General features: G+C 38.2%; 2 protein-coding genes across 16 annotated transcripts in view; one reads left to right on the top strand and one right to left on the bottom strand.

Annotated features, from left to right (window-relative positions):
- LOC131219088 (methylthioribose kinase-like) overlaps positions 1-9505 on the top strand; it is a 62815-nt gene extending 53310 nt beyond the window's left edge. For both annotated transcript variants that reach the window (XM_058214088.1, XM_058214089.1), the window contains exon 6: positions 9159-9505. In XM_058214088.1, coding sequence (XP_058070071.1) covers positions 9159-9330 — 172 coding nt within the window. In that variant the 3' untranslated portion in view covers positions 9331-9505. The remainder of the gene's footprint in view (positions 1-9158) is intronic.
- LOC131219087 (DNA repair protein REV1) overlaps positions 3376-24060 on the bottom strand; it is a 139594-nt gene continuing 118909 nt past the window's right edge. For 8 of the 14 annotated variants that reach the window (XM_058214074.1, XM_058214084.1, XM_058214087.1 and 5 more), the window contains 2 exons: positions 20622-20682; positions 16353-16522 (listed from right to left, as the gene is read on the bottom strand). In XM_058214074.1, coding sequence (XP_058070057.1) covers positions 16466-16522; positions 20622-20682 — 118 coding nt within the window. In that variant the 3' untranslated portion in view covers positions 16353-16465. Of the gene's footprint in view, positions 3456-16352; positions 16523-20621; positions 20683-24060 lie in introns of those variants that run through there. The other 6 variants (XM_058214083.1, XM_058214086.1, XR_009157987.1 and 3 more) reach the window with 4 other exon arrangements.

Genomic DNA, 24060 nt, shown 5'->3' with positions numbered 1-24060 from the left:
TGCGGTCGCACATGACAACAATGGGTAAAATGAAGTGGCAACAGCTTTCGGTGCAGTAGGGAAGCTTCAATTGTGAAATATTAGCTGGTATAAAAACTAAGAAGAGGTTGTAAGAGCTGAATCTACCGCAACAGGTTTGGCGTCCGGTTAGCAAGTATATGAACCCTATTCCATTCTGGATATTACATCACTCTTTATAGTATTATTTATACTACCGTATGGCTGTTTATGAAAGAGGTATCCATAGGGTGTGTATATATATAGAGATCAAATTGAAGTAGAGCTTCTTGTGGTATTCAGTGTACTTGTACCAATTGGTTGCAATATATATATATATATATAGCCTTAAATACTATTGGATAGCAATCTTTTCCATACAATTGTATATGATTGATTATATGATTGGCAAATAGAATTGGAGGTTTTCTTTTATGCACCATTATGAATTCTATATAGGCCTTTGAAAGTGCCTTGGTTTGTCAAGTTACGTGAATGTTGATTCTGTCTTTAAGTGAGTCCCAAGACAGAGATTTCAAGATGAAGACCTCAACTAGAGAGAAGCTCGAGTGCTCCAAACAGGTAATGAAGCCTCACTTCCCTAAACCAAACTCGAAGGTATATGATCCCCATCCAACTTAAAACTTACCTCTAAACTCATTAGAAAACACCTTGGTAAGCTTAAGTAAGAAAGACACTTAGAATGTTAGAGGAATGAAAAATGCATTACACTGGCAAGTCGATTATATCGATTTGCAATCGAAGGCATCTTTGATATTATCGAAGATGGTTCGATAATATCGATAAAGAGTCCCATTCTGTTCAGCAACAAAATGAACTGTTTGCTAGAAATCTTGATAATATCGAAGATAGTTCAATAATATCAAAATTCAAACTTCGATAGATATCGAACCCTTTTCAATAATATTGACTCAAGGACTTGCTCTAAACAAAAGACATTCTCAAAAGTGTTCATTGATCGAATCGAGTCACCTTCGATTACATCGAGAGAAGTTCTCGATTGTATCGAATCAGACTCGATTGCATTGAACTTGAGGAACATTTTGTCTAGCAAGCTTTCAAAGAAAATATATCTTCGATCATATCGAATACTATTCGATGTAATTGAATTTCAAAATTCGATAGCATCGAATGATGATCGATGAAATCGAACTTCTAGACAAAATCCTCTAGCAGCCGAAGGCACATTTCTAAAGAGAATCCAAATGGGATTGAACTAACCCTCGATAACATCGAAGTGCACATTAATGGAATCAAATGGTATTCTATAAAATCGAGCAGTGTCTGTTCTACACAAAAACGAACATGTGTAGAAAGTTGATACAATCGAATGAGACTCAATATAATTGAAATTCAAATTTCGACAATATCGAAGACTGTTTGATAGTATCGACAATGACAGATGTCTACCCGTTTTATTACTGTTGTGATTGTCTCTATAAATACCTCAGGTTGCTTCTTGTTAAAATGAGCTTAGTATCCAAGAGAGTTTGAGCCTGTTATTCCAAGATCTACCTACCCTCTTACTCAATCTCTCTTTCCCATTAGAGTTCATCGTTCAATCCTTTGTTTGAGCATCAACTCTTATCTTATATGCTTGGATTGAATTATGAACTCTAGCATTCATGAAATTTCCAATTAATCATAGTATCTTTGGAACTTCTGAATGCCTAGCTCATGAGAACCTTCTCTATTGATTTAAATCTTATCATTTAAATAGAGAAGATCAAAACCCTAAACCTCACAACCTCAGAGCCTTCGCAAAAGCATCATCAACAGGTTGCGGTTCAAGGGAGCTGAAGATTCTTCGTCATCATCGAAGATCTTCACATTGCGCGAGAACGGGACTCACCAACTTACTTTGTAAGTATTTAGAGTCTAATTTATCTGAAGCCATTTCCTTGTGTAGGATTGAGATTCAGAGTTTGAGTGTCAAACTCGCCAAGTCCTAGTTGTAGGCCTCCGACGGGAGAATATGTTGTGTCCTTGTGTAGGATGTGTAGCCTTGTGTAGGCTTGGGTTGCCTTGTGTAGGCTCCCAGTGTTGTGTCCTTTGGTAGGACGTGTCGCCTTGTGTAGGCATCTAGGAACCTTGTGTAGGTGTCCTAGTTTAACCTTGCATAGGTTGTGAAGGTTCATGGTTAACCTGATTTAAAACCATTGGATAGTGAAATCCAGTACACTCTAGGAGAGTGCGTCCGCCGGGAGTGGAGTAGGCAAGTAGCCGAACCACTATGCATGATTGTGTTTGGGATTGTTTTGATTACATTTATCTAATTATGCCTATGTTCATCACATGTTCACAATGATGCATGATTTAGTTAATGTATAAGTATTGATAGAAGTCACATCTCACACACAATACATACTATCCTTATAGGCGTTGATTTTACATATGAATCTTGTATAAGCCTATGTGAATTGGACCCTCTATTGGCTTGGAAGCCATAGAGTTACTTTGCCTTACTTGTTTTAAAGTTAGGTATAGATTGTTATTAAAAGATAACAAATTTTGAAAAAGTTCTATTCACCCCCCTCTAGGATACTTAGTCATACTTTATATTTCAGTACGAACGATTTTACCACAATTTCAGCCTTTTCATATTTAATTTAGCATTTTTTTTATAAAAAATATTAATGGCCTATAAAAAATCCATATCCAGGAACTTTCATGATTGCTTATGATGATTTTGAACCGAATGAAATTTGTGGAGATGATTTTGGTGGGGCATCTTCATAGATCAGTGTGATCCCATTATTGGATCTCATAACTGGGTATGTGGGTCTAATTTCCTGCGAGTAAAATTTATGCTTTTAGTTTGTGTCAATTTGGCATCAGAATCTTATGGATTTTCTTTTTCGCCAAATTTTCTAAATAAGCATTTATGAATATGCTTTCTTTGCTTGGTAGCAATATAGAAGGGAATAACAAAATAGAAGCTTATTACAACTTAATCACCAAAAAGTAGAGAACGACCCTTTGCCTAGTCGGGCACCGAAACCATGGATTGCAATGACTTAAATCTGCTTTGTTTTCATTTCGGGCCAATGTATCATCAATGGAGTTGTCAAACCTGTGAAACAGACAGAGGCAAATATACAGAAAACTTATAGGCGTAATAAATATCACTTGTCACAAGTCATTATGTAACGCTCCGAATTTTCGTGGCTCGAGTTCACACTCGTGCCTGAGAATTTCGGGTGTTAATAATATAATAATTGAATACTTCAAATCGCACCTTGCATTTTTATTTTTATTTTCCATTTAGATTACATTCATAAAGGTGGGAGCTTATTACAAATATCCAAACTTGCAGCATGAAACGTAAATAAAACTAAACTAAGGTAAAGGCATTGGTAACATCATCCAATGTCACTCGTACTCTTCTATAGGGAGATCATCCCTCATATATGCAACCTATACATTACCTGCATCATCTATTTGGTTGGAAAGAGTCAATGCCCTACTCATAGTGATGGTTATCCTTTAAGATCTACACAATTCAAGTAATTTCTCAAAGTAAGACAATACAAGGGTTTCAATACTTTTCGTACTCCACTACGAATGGTATCAATATGCGCCACCAATCTACATGTGTGTGCGACTCATCATACGTAGCGATCATCACAATGTGGAATATAATTTATAGAAAATCCGGCTCGCTCCGCATCCCATATTAGGAGATTCTTTGGCGTGTTCAACACTATCATGGATTTACGTGAATACTTCAAGACGACACTACACATGGATTGGATGAATTACGTGACACGATTTGTTCATGGAGCGACTATTTGCGACATCTAATCCCGGAAGCGATATAACATGCATTGTGGGTTATTTACATCGATTTGTGCATAACTACCCAAAATCCATTGAATTACGCGCGACCAAGAGCGTCACTACCTAGAGTGTATTACGTCCACGATAAAATATATGAATCACTAGATGTGAGACCTTCAACACATCACTTGCATCAATAGGGAAATAAGTTGAACTATAAGAGTTTTAGAATTCCAAGACATGCCCAAGCCATAACATGAGAAAAGTAGCATAAGTCTAACTCGATAAAGGGAAACAGAGTAGCAATAAGCTAATGCATAAAAGAGAAAAGTAGCAAATATGTTAACTTAACAAAATAAGAGGTGCAAAAGCCAACTCAATATAGAGTGGAAACACGCGTTGCTCTCAAAATGGGCGAAGGGCAATACTTGTATCCATCACTCCACATGAATTCATAAAAAGTCTAGTGGTGTTTTTATGGAATAATTAACATGTAATTACAATAAAATAAACCTCAATAGGGTAAAAAATGGTCCACACACTTGAAAGTGCCACAACAGTGTGATTTCAAATCAGATGGGTCACCCAATAAGTCCAAATTACTCTAAAAGTGAGTCCTGCTGCCCTAAGGTTCAAAATATGAATTTTAGGTCAGATTAATATCATCAAATTCATATGATTTGCTGACATAAATATCCGGTCCATTGGATGCGCAAACTATGCACTGTTTGGAACCTGAATATGTGTAGTTTTGTGATTTAAAGCATAGTTTTGTAATCTAACCCACAAAATATGTCCAACATGATTAATATCATATATTAAACATAATTCTAACATGAATTAATAAATCATAATAGTCCAACAACTTATTAACATGGAAATTATAGTAAAAATCAATTATACACAATTTAACGCAAAAATAAGAGAACTATGTATAAACTCAACCTAAATTGATGTAAGCTTGAAGGAATCCCTCACCTTAGCCTTAGATGTAAACCCTAGATAGATTTCAATGTAGGAAAGCTTCTACATAAACCACGACGTCGCTTGAGCAAGAGGGAGACACCAATATGTGGAGAAGAAAAATGGATGAGCGTCTAAGCTTCAACCCCCCCCCCCCCCCCCCCTCGCTCTCTCTCTCTAGAAAGGGCTGGAGTGGGAGTGGGCATGCATGGTTTTTTAATGGAGAAGGGGTGCACATCCCCTTTTATAATGTGGAGAAGGAAAATGGATGAGCGTCTAAGCTTCAACGCGCCTCTCTCTCTCTAGAAAGGGCTGGAGTGGGAGTGGGCATGCATGGTTTTTTAATGGAGAAGGGGTGCACATCCCCTTTTATAATGTGGAGAAGGAAAATGGATGAGCGTCTAAGCTTCAACTCTCTCTCTCTAGAAAGGGCTGGAGTGGGAGTGGGCATGCATGGTTTTTTAATGGAGAAGGGGTGCACATCTCCTTTTATAAAGGAGTGGGCATAAGAGGTGTGTCACATCCCACTTGAATTGAGTTTCTCAAATTTGTCTTTTCTAGCAATCTTTATTTCATGGTGTCGAGGTCATTAAATAGGGCCAAGGTACATAATTTTTTTGGTTATTCGAAATTTAAATTGGTTTATCTTAAAAGTTCTATTAATGGTGCCAAAACGGACTTGATCTCAATTAACGGCCCACGCTTAATGATCGGGGCCCAATTTTGGGAGAAATGTGTAGTCAAGATAGGCAAACGATTAGACAAAATTTGGTGGTTGATTGATGATGGAAAAGACCTAAATATGAAATTTCACCTGCTGCGCCAAAAGGAAGTAATTGACTTTAAGGCAATCAACATTCAACGGTTTAGGATCATAGATCGGGGCCTAAATTTTGTATGATCTCATAGTCAGATGAGGCCAAAGTGTGGTCCAAATTTGAGTTGCGATTGATGGTGTAAAGTGGGTCAATCGAAAACTCCAGATTTAGAAATAGTTGGTAAGCCTAAAAGGCTAACTTCGCGTCTAAGGAAATGCCTACTAAGGTGGGGTTCTCATATTTCACACTTGATCCATATGATGGACAATTCAAGTCATTCATATGAAGGAAAATATCCTACTACGACTACCCACGAGCTTTCCTCACTCGATGGACACAAAAATCAACGGTTAAGAAGCTAATTGTCAATTGGGCCACTTTTACAATGATAAAAGGGCTGAAATTCGACATGTATTATTAATTTATGTTACATAGGCATGGTATAAAATTTCACATCAAACGGATCATGAAAATCATGTGATCTAGAATTTAAGGGCTTAGGTTAATGACATTTTCGTAATTATTACTAATTTGAGAGTTTTGGAAAATCTAATGATTCTACATGGTAATAAGCACATTTCTAAACAATTCTTACAAAATAACTCGTATCTAAATCATTACAAATAAAGAGTTATTTACCGAATATGTTAAAATTATCATTAATTAAGGCGAGATACATTTGTCAAACAACATGATGGATGATTAGATGACATGTCAAAAATAGGAAAACTTGATGGTTAGTACTCTGACCATGTATGCAGGTGGATGTACGGTCAATTTCGTAAATGGATGACTTTTTTTATTTTTTGAAGTGATTAAGAGGTAGAACATGTATACCGTTAGATTACTTGTTCATATATGTAAGGTTAGGATAAGCTAAATTGGTGGCATACACATGCATATACTAAATTAAATTTCATTGTAACACTCGAGAACTTTCAATACTTGAGTATTGAAAAGTTTGAGGTGTTACACATTTTGAGAATGAAAATTTCATGGATGGCTGGTGAACAATCAAGTTGATTTCCATGTGGAAATGGTTGTGTTGATTGAATAATTTTGACTCCAAAATGCTCTCTTCCCCAAAATCCAAGTGTCTAGGTGAGGGAGAAGGGGCGAGGCACTTTCTCCAGTTGCCTCTACAAGTGGTCTCGGCTTAGCAAGGAGTAAAATTCCTGGAATAGGATTTTTAGTATGAAAATAAACAATAGAAAGTCAAAAGTTGCTAATAAAGAAAGGGATGTGGTGAGTCCTGCGCTGGGAAGTCCATCTCCATTGTAGTTTTAACTCAATTTGATGGAGGGTCTTTACTTGCGATATTCTCAGAGGTATTTGAGATTTGGATACTTCAAAAGGAAGATTATTATTATTATGGTTATGATCATCATCTTCATCGTCATCGTCATCGTCATCGTTCGAAATATTGGTATTGCGTTACGTATTGCATCATTGGGATACAAATACGTATTAGTTATCATCATCATCATTCGAAATATCGGTATTGCGTTACGTATTGCATCCTTGGGATACAGATACATATCGGTTATCACACGGGATATATCGTTTGTATTGAGTAAGTTATCACACTTTTTTAGAAACATGGGAAAACATTGGGAAAATGGTTGAATTTTTTAATAAAACTTTAGGGATTGTTAAAAAAGACCTTAATATATATTTTTAAATCTTAACATCTCAAAAAAGAAGTACACATAATAGGTTTCATTTGTATAGGGTCTTAAGCTATGCACTATCTGACTGAACTAGTGCAATTATACTCAAATTGAATGCATAATATTTAGAGTGCATGTGATGATCATTTCATCAAACACTCCTAAATACCTCGAAATTAATCTCAATTGACAGCTGGTTGATGGGACATTAAATTTTTTTTTTTTTTTAATTCTTTTTATTAATTTTTAATTAAGAATGATTTTTATTTTTTGAAAATTGATAAGGACTTAAAAAAATCAGTAGATAAGCCCTCATACATGCTTGATTTCATGTTTGGAGTGCAACATTGCAAACAATTTGGGAGAAATTGGGAAAATTTTGATTTTTCTCCAAATTTCCCCTAATCGGACCACTTAGACTCAAAATTTGAAAATAGAGTGTATGTGATGATCATTTCATCAAATACTCCTAAATACTTTGAAATTAGTCTTAATTGACAACTGGTTGAAGGAAAATTTCAAAAAAAAAATAAATATGGCGAACATGAAGAACCAATGGATATCGAAATCGAAGCTCAAACTCCATGATTTCTCATGCAAAACATGAATAACCAATGGATTTGTAACAATTTGACACTGATTTAAAATAATTTTAACAAAAAAAAAAAAGGGATCGAAAATTGAAAATACTCACTGGATCAAACATGTGGGATATATCGGCACTACCCGTGCGTTTCATATCGCATTGGTGGGATACAAGATATATCATGAGATATATCGGCCGATGTTGTTGATATTTAAAACACTGATTATTATTATTATTATTATTATTGTTTTGTTATTGTTATTGGCTTGATTACAATCAGAGGACAAGGGAATAAATTGCACAACATTCAGGCAAAAAGTTGAACACTTGGGTATACTTGGGATGATAATCGCATTCGAGATTATTTATTTGAGCCTTTTCAGTGCATTGATGCTATAAACTCGAAGAAAGGTCAAACTATTCAGAACTAGTTAGGGTGCATTGACTTCAAAATAGATTTTTAGTCGTATATAAGAGGATGATCCATCAAATGGTGCAAGCAATTCATTTTGACTAACCTTCTACTTCAGAATTTAATTTTCTATTAATACGACATAACTAGAGTATGCTAGAAATGTTCTACTATCATATTAGCCTTTCTTGTAGCAATTAGGGTTGTCTTTTAAATGGAAGATTGGTAGAAGTTTTACCATCAGCTGCCCACCAGATATCGACCCTCTTTTACCCAGGCTCACATTGGTGACACTTAAAGGCTAGCATGGTACCACTCGTTACTAAACCATATGCCAACCAATAAATGCAGAGTCTGAAGGACTAGCAAGCTGAGAGTCATGAAGGGGCAGTTGGGTAGAAATCTCTTTGAGTACAAGGCACACACATGCATGGAATTCCCTCTGGTCAGGTAATAGACACATCACTCACTTTGGCTCTGTAGCACGTGCTACCACCTTAAGAACAGAGGTGGAGAGGACATGATCAAATTGATGGCTGCAAAGGGATAGTGAGGAGCCATAGATGAATACAATATGATCTATAATACAATAAAAAACATAAAGGAAATGAAAATAGAAAATAGAAATTTTTATACTCTTAAGAAAAAGGATCTAGATTGAGTTATTAGTCACAGTTCCTGTGGAAGATCTGTTTCTGGTGGACAAACAGATTATTGGTCAGCCTCTATTAGAAAGAACTTCGTAGATATGTTTTCAGCAAAGACATGATACTTATTTGAATAAATCCAAAGATGTCGGTTCGAACCTTAGCTTACACTGCCAATCCTATTTCTTTTGTTTTAATTTACAAGTATGCAATATCACTTGGCATCTGATTTTCTAAAATTTGTACATCATCCGTAATTTGCAGGAGAATAGTGGGTGTAGCTCATGTTGAGGATTTTGAGTCCATTCAAGATGCCAGCAAACGAGCGTATTGTGAGCACCGAGCTCTTGAGTTTGCAAAGAGGCTTCTAAAGGAAAGGCGTGGATTCCAGTACATCAATCAAGTTGTTTCGGTCATTCTGGAAATGCCATCATGATTAATATATCTTAGTTGATTGGATTTGCTTTGGTTCAGTTTTCGTTCTGCGTTTGGGTTTTATTCGGGGTTTGCACTACCCCATTCCAGTCAATATCTATAGAACATGTAACCTTGTTTTACATAGAACCATAGATATTTTAATCCATAGTTTTCTCATCAGAAATTGGAACCCATTGATTGATTGGTACTAGTTATATCTCTTGGATAACTTGAAACTAAGGAGGATACACGAAAATGCACAATTAGGATCATGGAAAAATTCAGTGTACTGGCTCACAGTAGAGGTTTCCCTGCACACTCGCCAACATGTGGCGCATGTCGGAGATCAAGTCCATTCAGCAGGTAGGTTGCATTGCGAGCATGCCACTGGTTAAAAAAAATCAGGCTAGTCCATTTGTCAATCTGGCCACACTTGTGTTTGGAAAATAGACAGGTTTAATTAATGACTGATGGGTTCCATAATCGATGATTGGACTGGCTGGATTATTTATTTGTTTGTTTTTGTTTGTTGGTAACATGTTGTGTGCCCTACCTAATGAATGAATGGCCCTGGATCTCATGCAAGTGGGCCCTTTTGGCATGTGTTCCATGAAGCCCCCAGTCCATTGCAGATGACGGACTACACTTGGCATTTCTGGAGCCTCTCTATTCAGGAACATGCATAGAGAGGTCTAACCTGAGATGTATACTCAGATTTATCAGAGGCCTCTATAGGGGTGGACCTTGGTCCAGTCTGCTGGAGCAGGGAAAGGTTCATTTGGCTCCCAATGCATGAGATATTGTAATTCGGGCAGTGAATCCAAACCGCTCATTTAGTGGTTCTATTGTAATTCGGGCTGTGAATCCAAACAGCTCATTTAGTGGGTCCTATCCTGTATGGTCTTGTGGTTAAAAATCACATCAAGTCGACAGTTAGTTTTTTGTTTTTTTTTTTTTTCGGGTTAGCTTGTTAGTACACACCCATGTCAGTACACACACTCCATGTTAGCCACCCCCGCTAGGGATCGATACCAAGACCTCAAGTGTTGAAACGAGGTATCTCCACTCAGTCGACAGTTGTAATTAATAGTGTTCTTCTGAATCATTAACGTTAATGATTTTCCTTTCTTCTGTCTATTTCCAAGTAGTCAGTAGTTTGATGATATTTTCTTCTGAGGGCCTTAGTTCAAAAACTAGAAAACTCGACTCCACTCGATGTCTAGATGGGTCAGGTAAACACGAAGACTCGACCGAGTGTTTATCCAACTCCACTCAATATTTATTTAATAATTAAATATTAAATAGGTAATGTATCCATTAAACCTGTTGGGAGCAATAACTCCGCTGAAATACCATAACTAGTACGCAACTGGGCAGCTAGTGGTGGTAGCATGTACTTTCTTCTTTGAGAATGGGGCATTTTAAAAAAATTATAAAAATAAAAATTTTAATAACAAAAAGTGGCTATTTGAGCCAGTGACAGGGCTGAGTCATGCCGAGTCCTATTGGCTGACTCAACTGAGTCACACTGGCCAGCAAGTTTCTATGTGACCTGGCTCGAGATCTCGCCAAGCTAAGGGGCAACACCCCTCCAGTCCATCTCTTTGGAGGTCGAAGAGCACTTTTAAGAAGAACTCTTTTAACTATGAAGAATAAGCTACAATGGCAGTAGACCGTGGATATCTCATCCGTCAAATTTTGGGACCCATACCTTTTAGGATGTTCTGGTACCTAAAAACTTTGAGGTGCCAAAATTTTGAGAGGTACGGTGGTTGCGGGCACACTACTGTATTACATAAGGCTTTATATGGTGATCTTGATGTTGTGATAGGCAGTGATGAAGCCATTAATTTGCCTTTTCTAAATGTTTTTGAAGAATGACACCCTTGATTGATATACTTGATAGATCAGGATTTGGAAACAACTTTTCTAGGCTTTTGTGAATCAACCTCAAAATAATATCAAGGAGGGCATATTTTAGTGTCTTAGAATAGAGGAACGATGAGTGTCTATCGGCTAATGTTGAACAATGACAGGCTCTGGCCACTATAATGAAAACTCCCATTAATGATGATAAGAAAATTTTCAGGGCCGTCTACTTAGCAAGAAATATCCATACGTGAATTTTACCAACTCATTCGCACAAGTGGAATAAGTTGAATCTAGAATAAGGGCTGGGAAGATCTTCTCTTGAATAGGTTGCCCATGAGAAAGAGCAAGGTTGAAGGAAAGATCAATTGTGGGAGAGTTAATGAAAATGTCCCCATTCCATATCTAATAGAAGCCAACAACTTTGTTGCTACTATTCAGGGCCACTACTCGGGGTACTTCATTCACTCCCCAACAGAGACAATAGTAATAGAGGAGGAATGTACAACACCACAATTAAAATGGGCAAATAAGGATGGCACAACAACCTAGGCAGCTCAAGCCCTTAGCAAATGAGGATGCTAGTCTAGAGGCAACTCTCCCCACGAGCCTAGGCTTCTACCAAATCCTTTGCTACCAAATTATAATGGAGTGAGCATAATGCATTCCACCTATCCAGGGCCAATCAGTGGACTGCTGTTTTACCGTAAAACATGTGGTCCTTGAAACATGTAATCCAAGATTTGATTGATGAAATAAGACTGATCGCGACCCTTACTGTTGTTAACAACATCCTCCAAGATCCACTGCTAGAACATTAAACAAGCCCTAACACATTAGGTGCCCCTACCGTCAATGTGATTAAGGTGGAATTTGCTCACCTCACCTGTATTTCACCCACAATCCAACAACCGTGTCCCTAGTCTTGTAAGGGGACTACACGCTAGCAAGGTACCCACCCCCGGTCATTGTCTTCTAATGGAGGGCACCTAATCCGGTCATAATGCCACATGCCCAGGCTAGATCAGGGCGTCCCTCTAGCTAGCCGGTTTACCTCTAAGGCTTGGAGTGCAGCTCCAAGTCTCAGTCTAGCAATGTCCAGTCCACCTATAGTTCTCCAAAAGAAGCCTCCTCGGCCAGGCTGCCGCATGCCCTAGTAAAATCAAGGTCCACTTCAACCACCCAATCACTCCTCAGGGAGGGAGCCTCATTCGTCAACATCACCCAATCAATTCTAACCAGCCTTTGGTCCTTTAGGCCAATCCCTCCAATTCATCCTCCTAAGTTTATCTGCAAGGGAAAGTGACCTTAACCACTCTAGGTGGCCCTAGTCCTTAGTTCCCAAGACTAGGGTTATCCTCCCTTCCTCCCTATGACAGAGGCATAGTCCCTTACCAATCCTTGAATGTGCAAAGGTGGGCAACATGAACCTCAACATGTGATGTTTCGGGAGAGAGAACAATCGAAGTGATCTAAAGGACTATTGGTAGGGATTTCCTCTAAGGCTGAAGCTGCCTAACATGTAGTAGCTTAATTGATGCCAATTGTTCTCCAAATCTCTGTTTGGGAATTACTTTGTACTTAACAAATGCTTCAAGATATGTTCGCTCGAGTCACTCTAGCGATGCACACAACTCTCTCGGGAAGCATTACATGAAATGGTTGCCTACATGATTTAACAACTCACACCACAAGCAATTATATTCACGGACGAGGCGCTCTTGCCCAAAGGCCGATCATGGGTATTCACTAAATATAGCCATACGTCACAAGGATCTCAAGATCCCACTCTTTCTTATTGACAAGGCTCAAGCCTAAATGTTTGGCCATAGAACTTGTGTGCATCGTAAATGGGCCATAGGCGGCCGTGATTAATGTGAATAGACCATGAATGGGCCGAATGGTTCAAAGTCTTTAAGTAATAGGTGGGCCACCATCTATGGTCCTGAATCTGGACAGTGTACGGTACGGGACTGAAACTAGACGTGAAACGAATCTTAAGTGGGAGAAACTTACCTGCGAAAACACACCCAGGAGGCCAGGACAATCCTAAGGTGCACCGGGTTCCACCTGATGATGAGCGAAGGTAGTGACATACATCCAGCGATCTGCTCTGGACTCTCATACGTTACGAGAGCTTTGGATGGTTGTAATTTGCAGCCACTTGTGGGAAGTACACACGTGCAAAAGAAAAGCTGTCACATGCGAGGAATTGTGTAGAGGCACGTATGTCTCAGTCTCATGGAGAGTCGTTGGTTTTATACATGATAGACAGTGGAAATCAGGGAGCTGATTACGACCCATCTTGTCAGTGATCCCTCGTGCTGGCTTGATGTTCCAGCTATAGGTATGGTCCGTTTGTGAGAAGCATTGTCCATCCGATGAAGGATTCTACGGTGGACAACAGCTGATGTGTCTCTACCGTGATGAACGACAGAAGATGAAACGCTGGTCATGGCCCCTCCCATGGATCATCATCATCATCATGCAAATGTTCACAATCTAACCAAGATCAAAAGGAGGAGTAATTGATGAAGCAGAAGAAACGGTTTAAGAAAAGAGTTCTCATTGTTTCGGTGTGACATATGAATTGCAATCTGATGGAAGATGGCCATCAATATCTGTTGTGGACGACAGTCCAGATCTTCTATAGAAGATGACTAATGTTTTACCACTCTAATGATGGCCCGGATCTGTCGTAGAGGGATGATCTGCATCCGCTGGAAGATGATATGCACGAAGACGATTATATTGTGGTGATGTTCGATCTGAATTTGACGTCAGAGATGGAAAAATGCTGGAAATAGTGAGATGGGAATGATAGTCTGCTTCTGAACGGAAGTGTAGACCCATTTAAATCCAGATCTGATCGCCATTTGATTCATCCTGCTCAATCGTTCATCATCTCATGTGGCAGATCTAATTTAGAAACAGCAGTAGAGGAGCTGGTGACTATCTATACGTTATAAAGGGCTGTGTGATCTGATGAAGTTTACAATTGGAAGATTAAAGTTGTGGCTAGAAGATGGAGAATTCAGCAAATTGGGAAGAAACGTGGCCGGCTGAAGAGATCTTCTAGTGAGTTGCAGTTGAAGAGTTCTAGCCAGTGGTAGACTCTCAGTAGTTTCAACACCCAGTCAGGGGTTTGAGTATCCATAGGTGGTGAAATCCCACTACAGCGTGAGTGCGTGGGGGTGTGTCGAAAAAAAAAAAAAAAAAGAAAAAACAGAAAAAAAAATTAAAAAATCTAAGATTTGGGATTGTAAGACGGGAAGAGAGAGGAAGAGGATGTTGTTGGGTAGGAAAGAGATTTGCGTCGTAATTGTTACTGGAGTTGTGTTTGAAAAAGTCCTCTGTTTATAAAGGGAGAGAGCCGCCACATGGTGACTATTCATTAATCCACATGCACTTGTTGACAGTTAGGCAATAGTATCCAACTAAGCAACACTTGTCAATGGCACACCACGTCATCTAATTTACTAAACCAACAACTCTTGTTTTTCTCTCTATAATTTTAGGAAAAAACGTGGCACACCACGTCATCCAATTTACTAAACCAACAAATCTTGTTTTTCTCCGCAATTTTACAAAAAAATGATTGTGTCGGATTGAAGCAATCTTATACTCGTTCAAAAATTAATTCGAAATGCTATGATTCAGGCTTGGAATCAAGTTAATGGAACATTGTTTGGTCCACTAAATAGGCCTCATTGTTTAGATGGATCGCCCTCATTATAACTTTGATTGCAGTGAATTAAATTTTAGATGAAAATACATTCAATGACCTCTCCGATGGCTTGGAAATCACCTGCATCGAGCACCGTTTACCCCTCTGTTCTGTCTCAAACACAGGGCATGCATGCTGCCTGATTTCCAGCATCTTGAAAGAGTGACTTTTCACACCTCGACAGATTTAAATGCTAGTTTGTTCTACTTCTTGTACAAAGTTTATTATTGTTGGATTTGCCGTAACTTGTCAGAGGCTTCCGTTAGGGGACCATGTGCTGGATTTTGATTGGAATTCCTGGTTGCGGGAAGTTGTGCTGGAAGAAAGCCCCAGCTGGAGGAAGGGTGCCAGGTGTCTTCTACAAACCCCGACTGCAGAGGAGAAACTAGACTGGATGCTAGGTGAAGAGTGAAAACTAGAGGGTGTTGAGGTGCTATACCAACTCAAGCTTGTGTGCTCTGCATAACTTATCTTGTATAACATGGTGCACATCTCTGCATCGCTTTCACGCTTTATACTATTCTTCCATCTTGGGATAGGTGCAAGTTCTGTCGGTTTTACCGGCAAAGGCTCTGGAAACTCAAGCACTGCCAAGGTGATGGATGGCCATAACTGTTTGGGATCTTGTGCGTAGAGGCATGCGTTGTGAAACTATGATGACCGACTGAGGGTGCTTAGCTCTGCCGACACAATGGATCCCCTTTAATTCTCTAGCTCTCTTCTTTTTAACCTTCACTCTCTCTCTCTCTCTCTCTCTCTCTCTCTCTCTCTCTTTTCTTTTCTTCCCTCCCTCTTTTTTTGCTCTTTTTTTTTTCCCTTAACTTTTTCTGAATATGCAGAGTATGAATGCGGATATGTAGGAGGTCAGAGCCCAAATTCCTTAAAATTCAATAAATCTTACATTTCAAGTTGGGTCACAGCTAGTGAAGCTAGCACATTCCCAGTGGAGTTGTCATTCCGTGAAGGTTGGACACTAGGATCGCGCTATCGGGCCCTTTTCAAGCATTTTGTCCATGTGCCCTTGTAATTTGGCTCGAGATATTAAATATTTAACTTGGAGTTACCACTAACCAGTTAATTCAGATTTTCACAGTCACCTAGACTATGCAGAATCCTTAGAAATCAGAGAACTCGAGGGTTCTCTGTTTTATAATGCCTTCTAATCTACTATCCGAAATTCTACTTCGGTGACGGAGAAAGAAAATATTAGGCACCTTCTCTGCCCACTAGTAGAAAGTTTATTCTCATTTGGATTCTCAGGTTTCATATCATAGCTAAAAGTAGTGATGCATTTACATCTTGTAAAGCCTTTCCAGGACACACACACACACATGTATGTATGTATGTATGTACACATACATACATACATGTGTGTGTGTGTGTGTGTGTGTGTGTGTGTGTGTGTGTTTTGTCATATTTACTGCAATTCTTAAAAGTTAGCGAAAAGAAGAAAAAACAGGCTTTTCTCAATGATATATACAGTCAAAACTCAAAAGTCATACAAAGTCTCAATTAGGCAACAGGCTCAAGTAATGTGAATATACAGCATGCTGAAGCCTTATTCATGTGCACATGAAAGCAGCAAATTCCCTCCATAACTTTCACCGACATAGGCCTAAATGGTCAAAATTAACAAACCCAAGGGTAAGAAGAACGAGAAATAACTAGTGAAAAAAAAAAAAGTGTTATTGAGATGAAAAATGAAAGTATCGACATGCAACATGTCTTATGTGGATAGTTAAAATGCGTATGAAGATATGACTTCCACAGGTTACTGGTAGCCAAGCTTCAAATTCAATCTATGACACAATATGCATACGATCGTCCCAACATGATATTGACATATATCTTGTAAATTATGGGTGGTGATACAGCTGTTATAGTTTTTGAAATCTTCCAATGAACAAAGCTAAAATATGGTCATTCAAGTAGCTTATTGCAAATGTGAGGCCTCCCATTGATGGGATTTCTGTGGAGATGTATTCAAGGTTTGCTAGGATTTTTAAGCTGAGAGCTAGGAAACCAAGTTGGTAGAGGGACTCAAGTGGCATTAGATTACATTAAGTGTCGAAGAGGTCCAACACAATTCAACTGTCCAATGTGACACATGAATTTGAAACATTCTCTTCCACTCGATGTAGCACTAAAAATGTTTCTTGCTCTCTACTATAACAAAAATGTCCTATACTGATGTCTTGTTTTCTATAACTGGGAACCATGGTCTTCTTCATTACTATGACTGGGAACCATTCTCTTCCAGTTATGCTCCATATTAGTTATAATTTGCAGTTTATTTCCAAAACTCACAGACTTGACTCAGCGTGATTTTGAGCTGAGTCACTGCAAAACTCAGTACTGGGCCATGACTCAGAATGGACATCAAGAGACTCCACAAGATGGCTTGAAACTCAGCCAACTCCTCACGACTTGGCATGACTAGAACCAAGTCACTCACCTCTTTGGGAGATTTTCTTAAAAATAAAGGTTGGAGTAAACAGTGAGGCATGTGTTGTTGTTGACTCAATTTAACTACTATAAATATTTATCTTCATTTTACAATAATTAAATATCAAGTTGGTTTGGGTCATCTTTGAGTCAACCCAGCCCAGCTGAACCTTGAGTCAAGTCATGTCGAGTTTTTGGGTTTCTGAAATATGATTCAACCTAAAACTGAGATGTCTTGGCAAAAAGACCGAATTTAAGCCCATTGAAATTCAACAATGACACAACTCCGCAAATATAACAGCATGTACTAAAATACTAGCAATATCATAAGGCATATGCACTTAAAATAATAATAAAAAAAAAAATCCATGAGTCTACTCGAAGAAAACAGAGATAAGATTAACCATAACAGAGAGCTTGAGAATGAATGTATTCTCAAACACCAACAAGAACAACCACAGAGCTCGGCCTTTAACAAAAGCAAGCAAAAACCCCTTTAGCTCAAACAGAGCTATTTACTGACCATAAACAAAAAACAGTGTCAACCTGGTTTTGTAGAGTTATCGAGAAGCCAAGTCATTGGAATTTCTACAAGCCCAAATCGACAACCAACTTGAAGAAACAAGCGCAATATGTACACACCTTCAAACAAATAAAATACATTCATTTTCGTTTTTATTTTTCCTACACTGATAGGAACATTTGTTACAATAAGGGCATGTTTGGATTCGTGGAAAGCATGGGAAAGGAAATAGTGTTTCTCAGGAAACCTTATTTATGGAAAACAATGAGAAAGGAAACATTGTTTTCCCTTTTTTTTCAACAAGATTTTCCTGCATTTCCAAATTTGTTGCTCGGCAAAATAAATTTTTCTTCGAAAAATTTCTTATAAGTCATTATCATGTGCTAGATAGTACATGTAGAACATGTGGGTTGCTTGAAGATGAACAATGGCACATGCAACATACGTGGCACGTATGGGGAGCTTGAAGCTGAATTACAGCATGCATGGCACATGTACAGTGCTTGAAGCTGTATGGTGGCACTTTTTTTTTTTTCCGCATACGCACTCACACATCCCACATGGCCACACACTCACAGCACAATGGGTGCTCGAACCCATGACATCGTGTTGAAACTCTTGTGAGTGTGCCATTGAGCCATGGGGTTGCAGGCGCATATGCACAAGACGCATATTGACACATGTGGGGGCACTTGAAAATGGATGGTAGCACATTAGCACCTCGGCACATTGCCACATATGGAACAATTAAAGATGGATAATGGCACATGTGGGACGCATTGTGTGGGATGCAACAGAAGATTAATGGCGGCACATGCGACACATCAGCACATGTGGGTCGTGTTGCACGTGGGGGGCAAGAGAAGATGGTGGCACATGTAGCACATTGGCACATAGTGCCACATGTGGGGCATAACTGAAGTAGGACAGTGGCACATGTGGCATACGTAAGGCCAATGAAGATGGATGGTAGCACATTTGGGTTTAGAATAATAATTATATCAATTAATGAGGTAGCTTCTTGAACACTTTTTAAAAAGCCACTAGAATGTAAATTCTATATTAATTAGGTAGTATTTTGTAAAATTCTGATAATAATATAATACATGCACAAACATGCTACTTAAATATCAAATAACACTTATAATAGGAAAGAGATAATACAGTAACATCGTATAACAAACTATATGCCACTACTAATATGGTGAAAAAATATGCAAGCACAACGCACTAACCATCTAAGGAGGGATGATAAGATGGGGAATAAAAACCTTTTTTATCCACCCATCCAAGGAAACGAATACAGTGGGGTATAAAACAATTCTGCACCCCCCCCCCAAAAAAAAAAAAAACCAGTGATACATTTCTAAATTATACAAACCCACAAAAAAATAAAAAATAAATGGATCACTGGAAGTTGGAAACCAGCTACGCAGTGACCGAGGTGTGCTGCAATTTTAGGAGAACTCAACAAATATGTCCAAGTCATGTACTCTTTATGTAATACATTATTTAATGTGATGTTTTAGAGCATGTATCATCTTTATACAACTTGAAACCAAGGTGTCCCGTATCCGTTATTATGTGGCTGCAAAGGCCGATATGTATAGGTAATGGTTGCGACCGTTACACGATACAGGGCTAAAACAGGGTAGTTGTTGGTTTTTTTGGATACAGGGCATAATGACTGTTACCCCCATAACGGTCAAAAAATGACCACTTTTGTGGACCATTACACTACCATAAACATGTTCAAAATAAAAAAATGAATACATATTTGGAATATTTACATTATTATGAATTTTTGAGATATTTTTCCAGAAGTTTTTGGGCAAAATGAAAATTTTCAATCATTATGGGGGTCATAGCGGTCATTACGTGCCCACATTAGCCATTACGGCTGATAACCGTATTGGTAATGGTGGTGATTGCTACGCACCATTAGCGATACGGAATACCTTGCATGCAACATCACCAAAAGGCACTTCAAATTTGGACGTCAATGCTCATAACAAGGTGAAGACATAATCGAGTTAAAATGTCAAATTTGACAAAACAACCATTGACTCCTGCATGGACTGTTAGTTCCAAGATTTCGACATATATACTCTTTGTTCAATCAATCGAAATTGGGCATAGGCTAACATAACCTATAACCTTTTTAACAAGCATTTTTCCCTTTCCAATGGCAGGATTCGAAGCCAAAATTCTGAATGCATGGAAAAGGGTTGTAGAATATAACTGGTTGTAAGTGATCACTCTTCTAGATTATTTATATTATAGATTATTTAATGTGATGATTTTTAGGATGTACCATCCAACATAGCTGCCATACATGGCCCAACCTACCTGGAATTTGGAAGTCTTTTTCTTTTTCTTTTTTTCTTTTTTTTTTGTTTCTTTTTCGGGGACATCCCATAAACTGGAGGGGACACATCAGATGCACTGTTCAGATAATTTAATAGAAATGAGAACTGATCACCTAGAATTGGAGAAAGGCCAACTTACCCTACAACCTTTTAACAAGCATGTTGTCCTTTTCAATGATAGAATTGGAAGGCAAAAAAATAAAGGCATGATACTGTATGACCAGTTTAGGGGATCAATCCACTATAGACAATTAGAATTTACAAAAAGATATCTATAGGAATCTGAGCAAAATATTGTTATCAGAACAGTGTTAAAGCACATAAGATTTAAAAATAGTTCTGAAAAACAAATAGCATCATAGTACTCCAAAGTGTACCTGAAGATGAGGAATAACTATGTTGTAGGCCTGTAAGAGAAGCATGGACTTTGTCGAAAACCTGTTGTAAACTTGCAACATTAATATTTGGTTATTGTATTTTTCATTTAGTTCATACTCTTGACTTTTGACTTTTTGTAAACAGCTGGAGCAATGATGATGATGACAAAAGATGACAATGTTGATAATGGTGGTAAAGGTGATGGTGATGATGATGGACTATAGGAAGGAACAAAAAGGAATGGTAACAGCCAATGAGAATAGCCCAATCAATACTCATATAATGTGTTGTGCCTAAGAGTCTTAGGACATTAGGTGGTCATCATACATCAGAATGCCAACTGCATAGCAGCATAGTTTGCAATACCAATAAATTCCCATATCATCGACCAAGCATCAAGTATGCTACTTAATTTTCTTACGAGTGTATATCTCACACACACACACACACACACACACACACACACAAATTCCCATATCATTGACCAAGCATCAAGTATGCTACTTAATTTTCTTACAAGTGTATGTCACACACACACACACACACACGCACGCACGCAGGCACACACACACACACACAACACAGCTTAATCATTGTTGATAGTCCACATATCCTTGGCTTAACGTGACATGTATTTTTTTTTTTTTTTTTAAGACATACATTTAAATGTTCTTTTCTAAAATTTATCTGTCTATATGGTGAATAATACAGCCAAAAGGAATGAATCAAAGTACAGCAATAAGAAGGCAAGGCAAAATAAGAAAAAGGAGCTACCTTACTAATGTAACCAGTAATTTAAAGACTAATGCAAGTAACAAAACAATGTTACAAAGAGAATTTCCATCATTAAGATTCAACTACTCGATCCTTTTCCAAAAATAAAAAAAAAGAAAAAGAAAAAAAAGACAAGAAAAGTAAAAAAGAAAATAAAAAGAAAAGAAAAGACCAAAAGAAAAAGAAAATTCACTTGATATAAAAAAATCATTTGATAACTAGCGACATGATAACATGAAAGATGTAAGTTGTTGAAACTAAATGAAAGTTTTTGCAGCTTCACTTGAGGGAGAAGCAAGGCTTTAATAGGGGAAAAATATCATTCAAGTGATGAGGTCTTGGACTACCTAATGTTGAAGGATCGGACTGATTTACTTGCCGAGAAGTTTTGGGATGGGTTAGAGAATGGAAATTGACCCAAATATCTTCCATAATGGGCCAAATCCATAGACCCATCAATAGAACATGCATTGTGGCACCCATGTTACACTTTTGGGGCCACAAAAGGGTCTTTTGGAGGTATTTTCCTTGAGTAACGATTTTTGTTTATTTTTGACATTTTTTTAAAAAAACTTTTGTCTCACTTAAGTAAATAGGGGTATCATTTTTCTTCAAATAAAAATTGTAGGGCTGGGATTATAACATCTAACCCATAGTTTGTTGTTGATGCACGGCCTATATTAGTGTTAGAGCTTTTCTTTTCTTCTTTTTCATATAAAAACTCAATAAACAAAAAATGTTCAACAACTTTTGGAACATTTTTACCTTCTCTACAAACCTTAGGCTAGGGTATATGCAATTGCATGTTTGCATACGTGGGGAGTATGATCCAAGCCATCAAAACTAGTGAGAGCTTCGATCATTCGTTGGTTATCAAATTTTTCTCCTTTATTTTCAAGTGGAAAAATCTTTATTCTTGTATTGGGTGTGTTTGGGCATGATTTGGTCCTAGGGTTTGATACAACTACGTGCGGTTGACAATTCTCATTCGTTAGTTGCACCAGATTTGGTATAAGAGCCTCCACTTCTACCATTGTTTCATTCTTGCGTGAGCTTCTTATCCAATGATTATGTTTTGTAGAGGCAGAAGTTGGGCATGAAGAATGGGCGAGGAAGATGCAGATCCAGTAGAAGAAAGATTTGCCATGATAAAGAGGCAAATGCAGACGATGACTATGCTATTAGCGAGGAATAAACCACCAACTTTGGAACCCGATGACAATGGGTCAAATAGGAGTGACATTAACCCATTCCATTGTGGCGGTCCATTTGTTGAGCAACGATGAGAGGGAAGGAGGGATTATTATGAACGAAGTAGGGAGCTAGAAGTGAAGGTAGAAGTCCATGAATCTCATGGTATGCGCATGGATGCTTTTCTAGATTGGATCGATGCAATGGAAATGACATTTGATTACAAAAGATATAGACGAAGTTAAAAAGGTAAAAATAACTACCATGAAATTGAAAGGTAGAGCTTCAGCATGGAACAGGTTAACGCCACCTGAGAAAGGCGCAGAAAGTCCTAAGTGAAAACAAGGGAGAGGATGAAGTCTCACATGAATGAGGCTTTTCTACCATTGACTACGTGCAGTCTCTTTTCCAGCGACTACAACATATCAAACAAGGGGACAGAGCATGTAAAACAGTTCCATCATTTGGTGGCCTGAAATAATTTATCTGAGAGTGAAGACCAATTGGTTACTCGTTTCATGGATAGGTGGCAGCCCACTATTGCAGATCAGTTGGGGATTTAGCAACTGTTTACTGTTGTAAAAGCATGTAAGCAAGCCACCTTAGTTGAAAAGAGGACCAAAGCTAAGTATGGTCGCATGCAAGCTTCTAATCAATCCACTGGTGCTCAGGGTAACTGTAGTAAGCCCGTAGGGGATTCGAGTCAGGCTAAGAATGTCACTCCAGCGTTTGTGTCATGGAGTTCTGAACAATGGGGCAGCAAGCCGAATAAATTGGAAAAAAGTTGGTGCTACAAATGCAACGGAATTGGGCATATTTCCTCTAAATGTAGGCAGTGATAAGTCAATTTGACCAGTAACTCCAAAGCAGTTGTGGAAGAACAATCAATTGATGATGAGGGTGAGACAGCAAAGGGAATGCACAAGGTGGATTATGATACTGATAGTGGGGACGACAGAATATATGGTGATGGTCTAGAGACATTGATAATCCAAAAGGCTCTTCTTACACCAAAGTTGCCTAAGGAAGATGATTGTTTCTTGTTGTTGTTTAGTTTTTTTCGCAATTAGTAACCTATCATGACAATGTGTGATGCGACATAGCCCAAGAGATGGACTGTGCCACATATTATTGGATTGACCATATCAGTATGACCAACATACCATTTACAACAGTGGGAAAAATATATACACCTTTATGAAAGATAATTGAAAAATAGTATTGAAACCCATGAGAGAGGCTTCAGGCAAAACCCGTAACGATAGGGGACGTCACCCTTCTATTCCATTCAAGGTTTGCAACAGATAGACAACGTCGAAAGGTGGTTTCGAACAAGGATAGCTAATGTAGGTCTACATGCGAAAAGAAAGGTTCATGGCAGACACTTGGGATAAGTAGAAAAAAGATTAATCCATCCAAGATCTTGAAATAGATTAACGACAACGCCTATCATATTGAGCTACCACTTGGAGT

This window comes from Magnolia sinica, chromosome 11, assembly GCF_029962835.1.
Source record: "Magnolia sinica isolate HGM2019 chromosome 11, MsV1, whole genome shotgun sequence".
Classification (NCBI taxonomy): domain Eukaryota; kingdom Viridiplantae; phylum Streptophyta; class Magnoliopsida; order Magnoliales; family Magnoliaceae; genus Magnolia; species Magnolia sinica.
The sequence above is the reverse complement of the archived record's forward strand: the minus strand, read 5'-3'. Positions and strand labels throughout refer to the sequence as shown.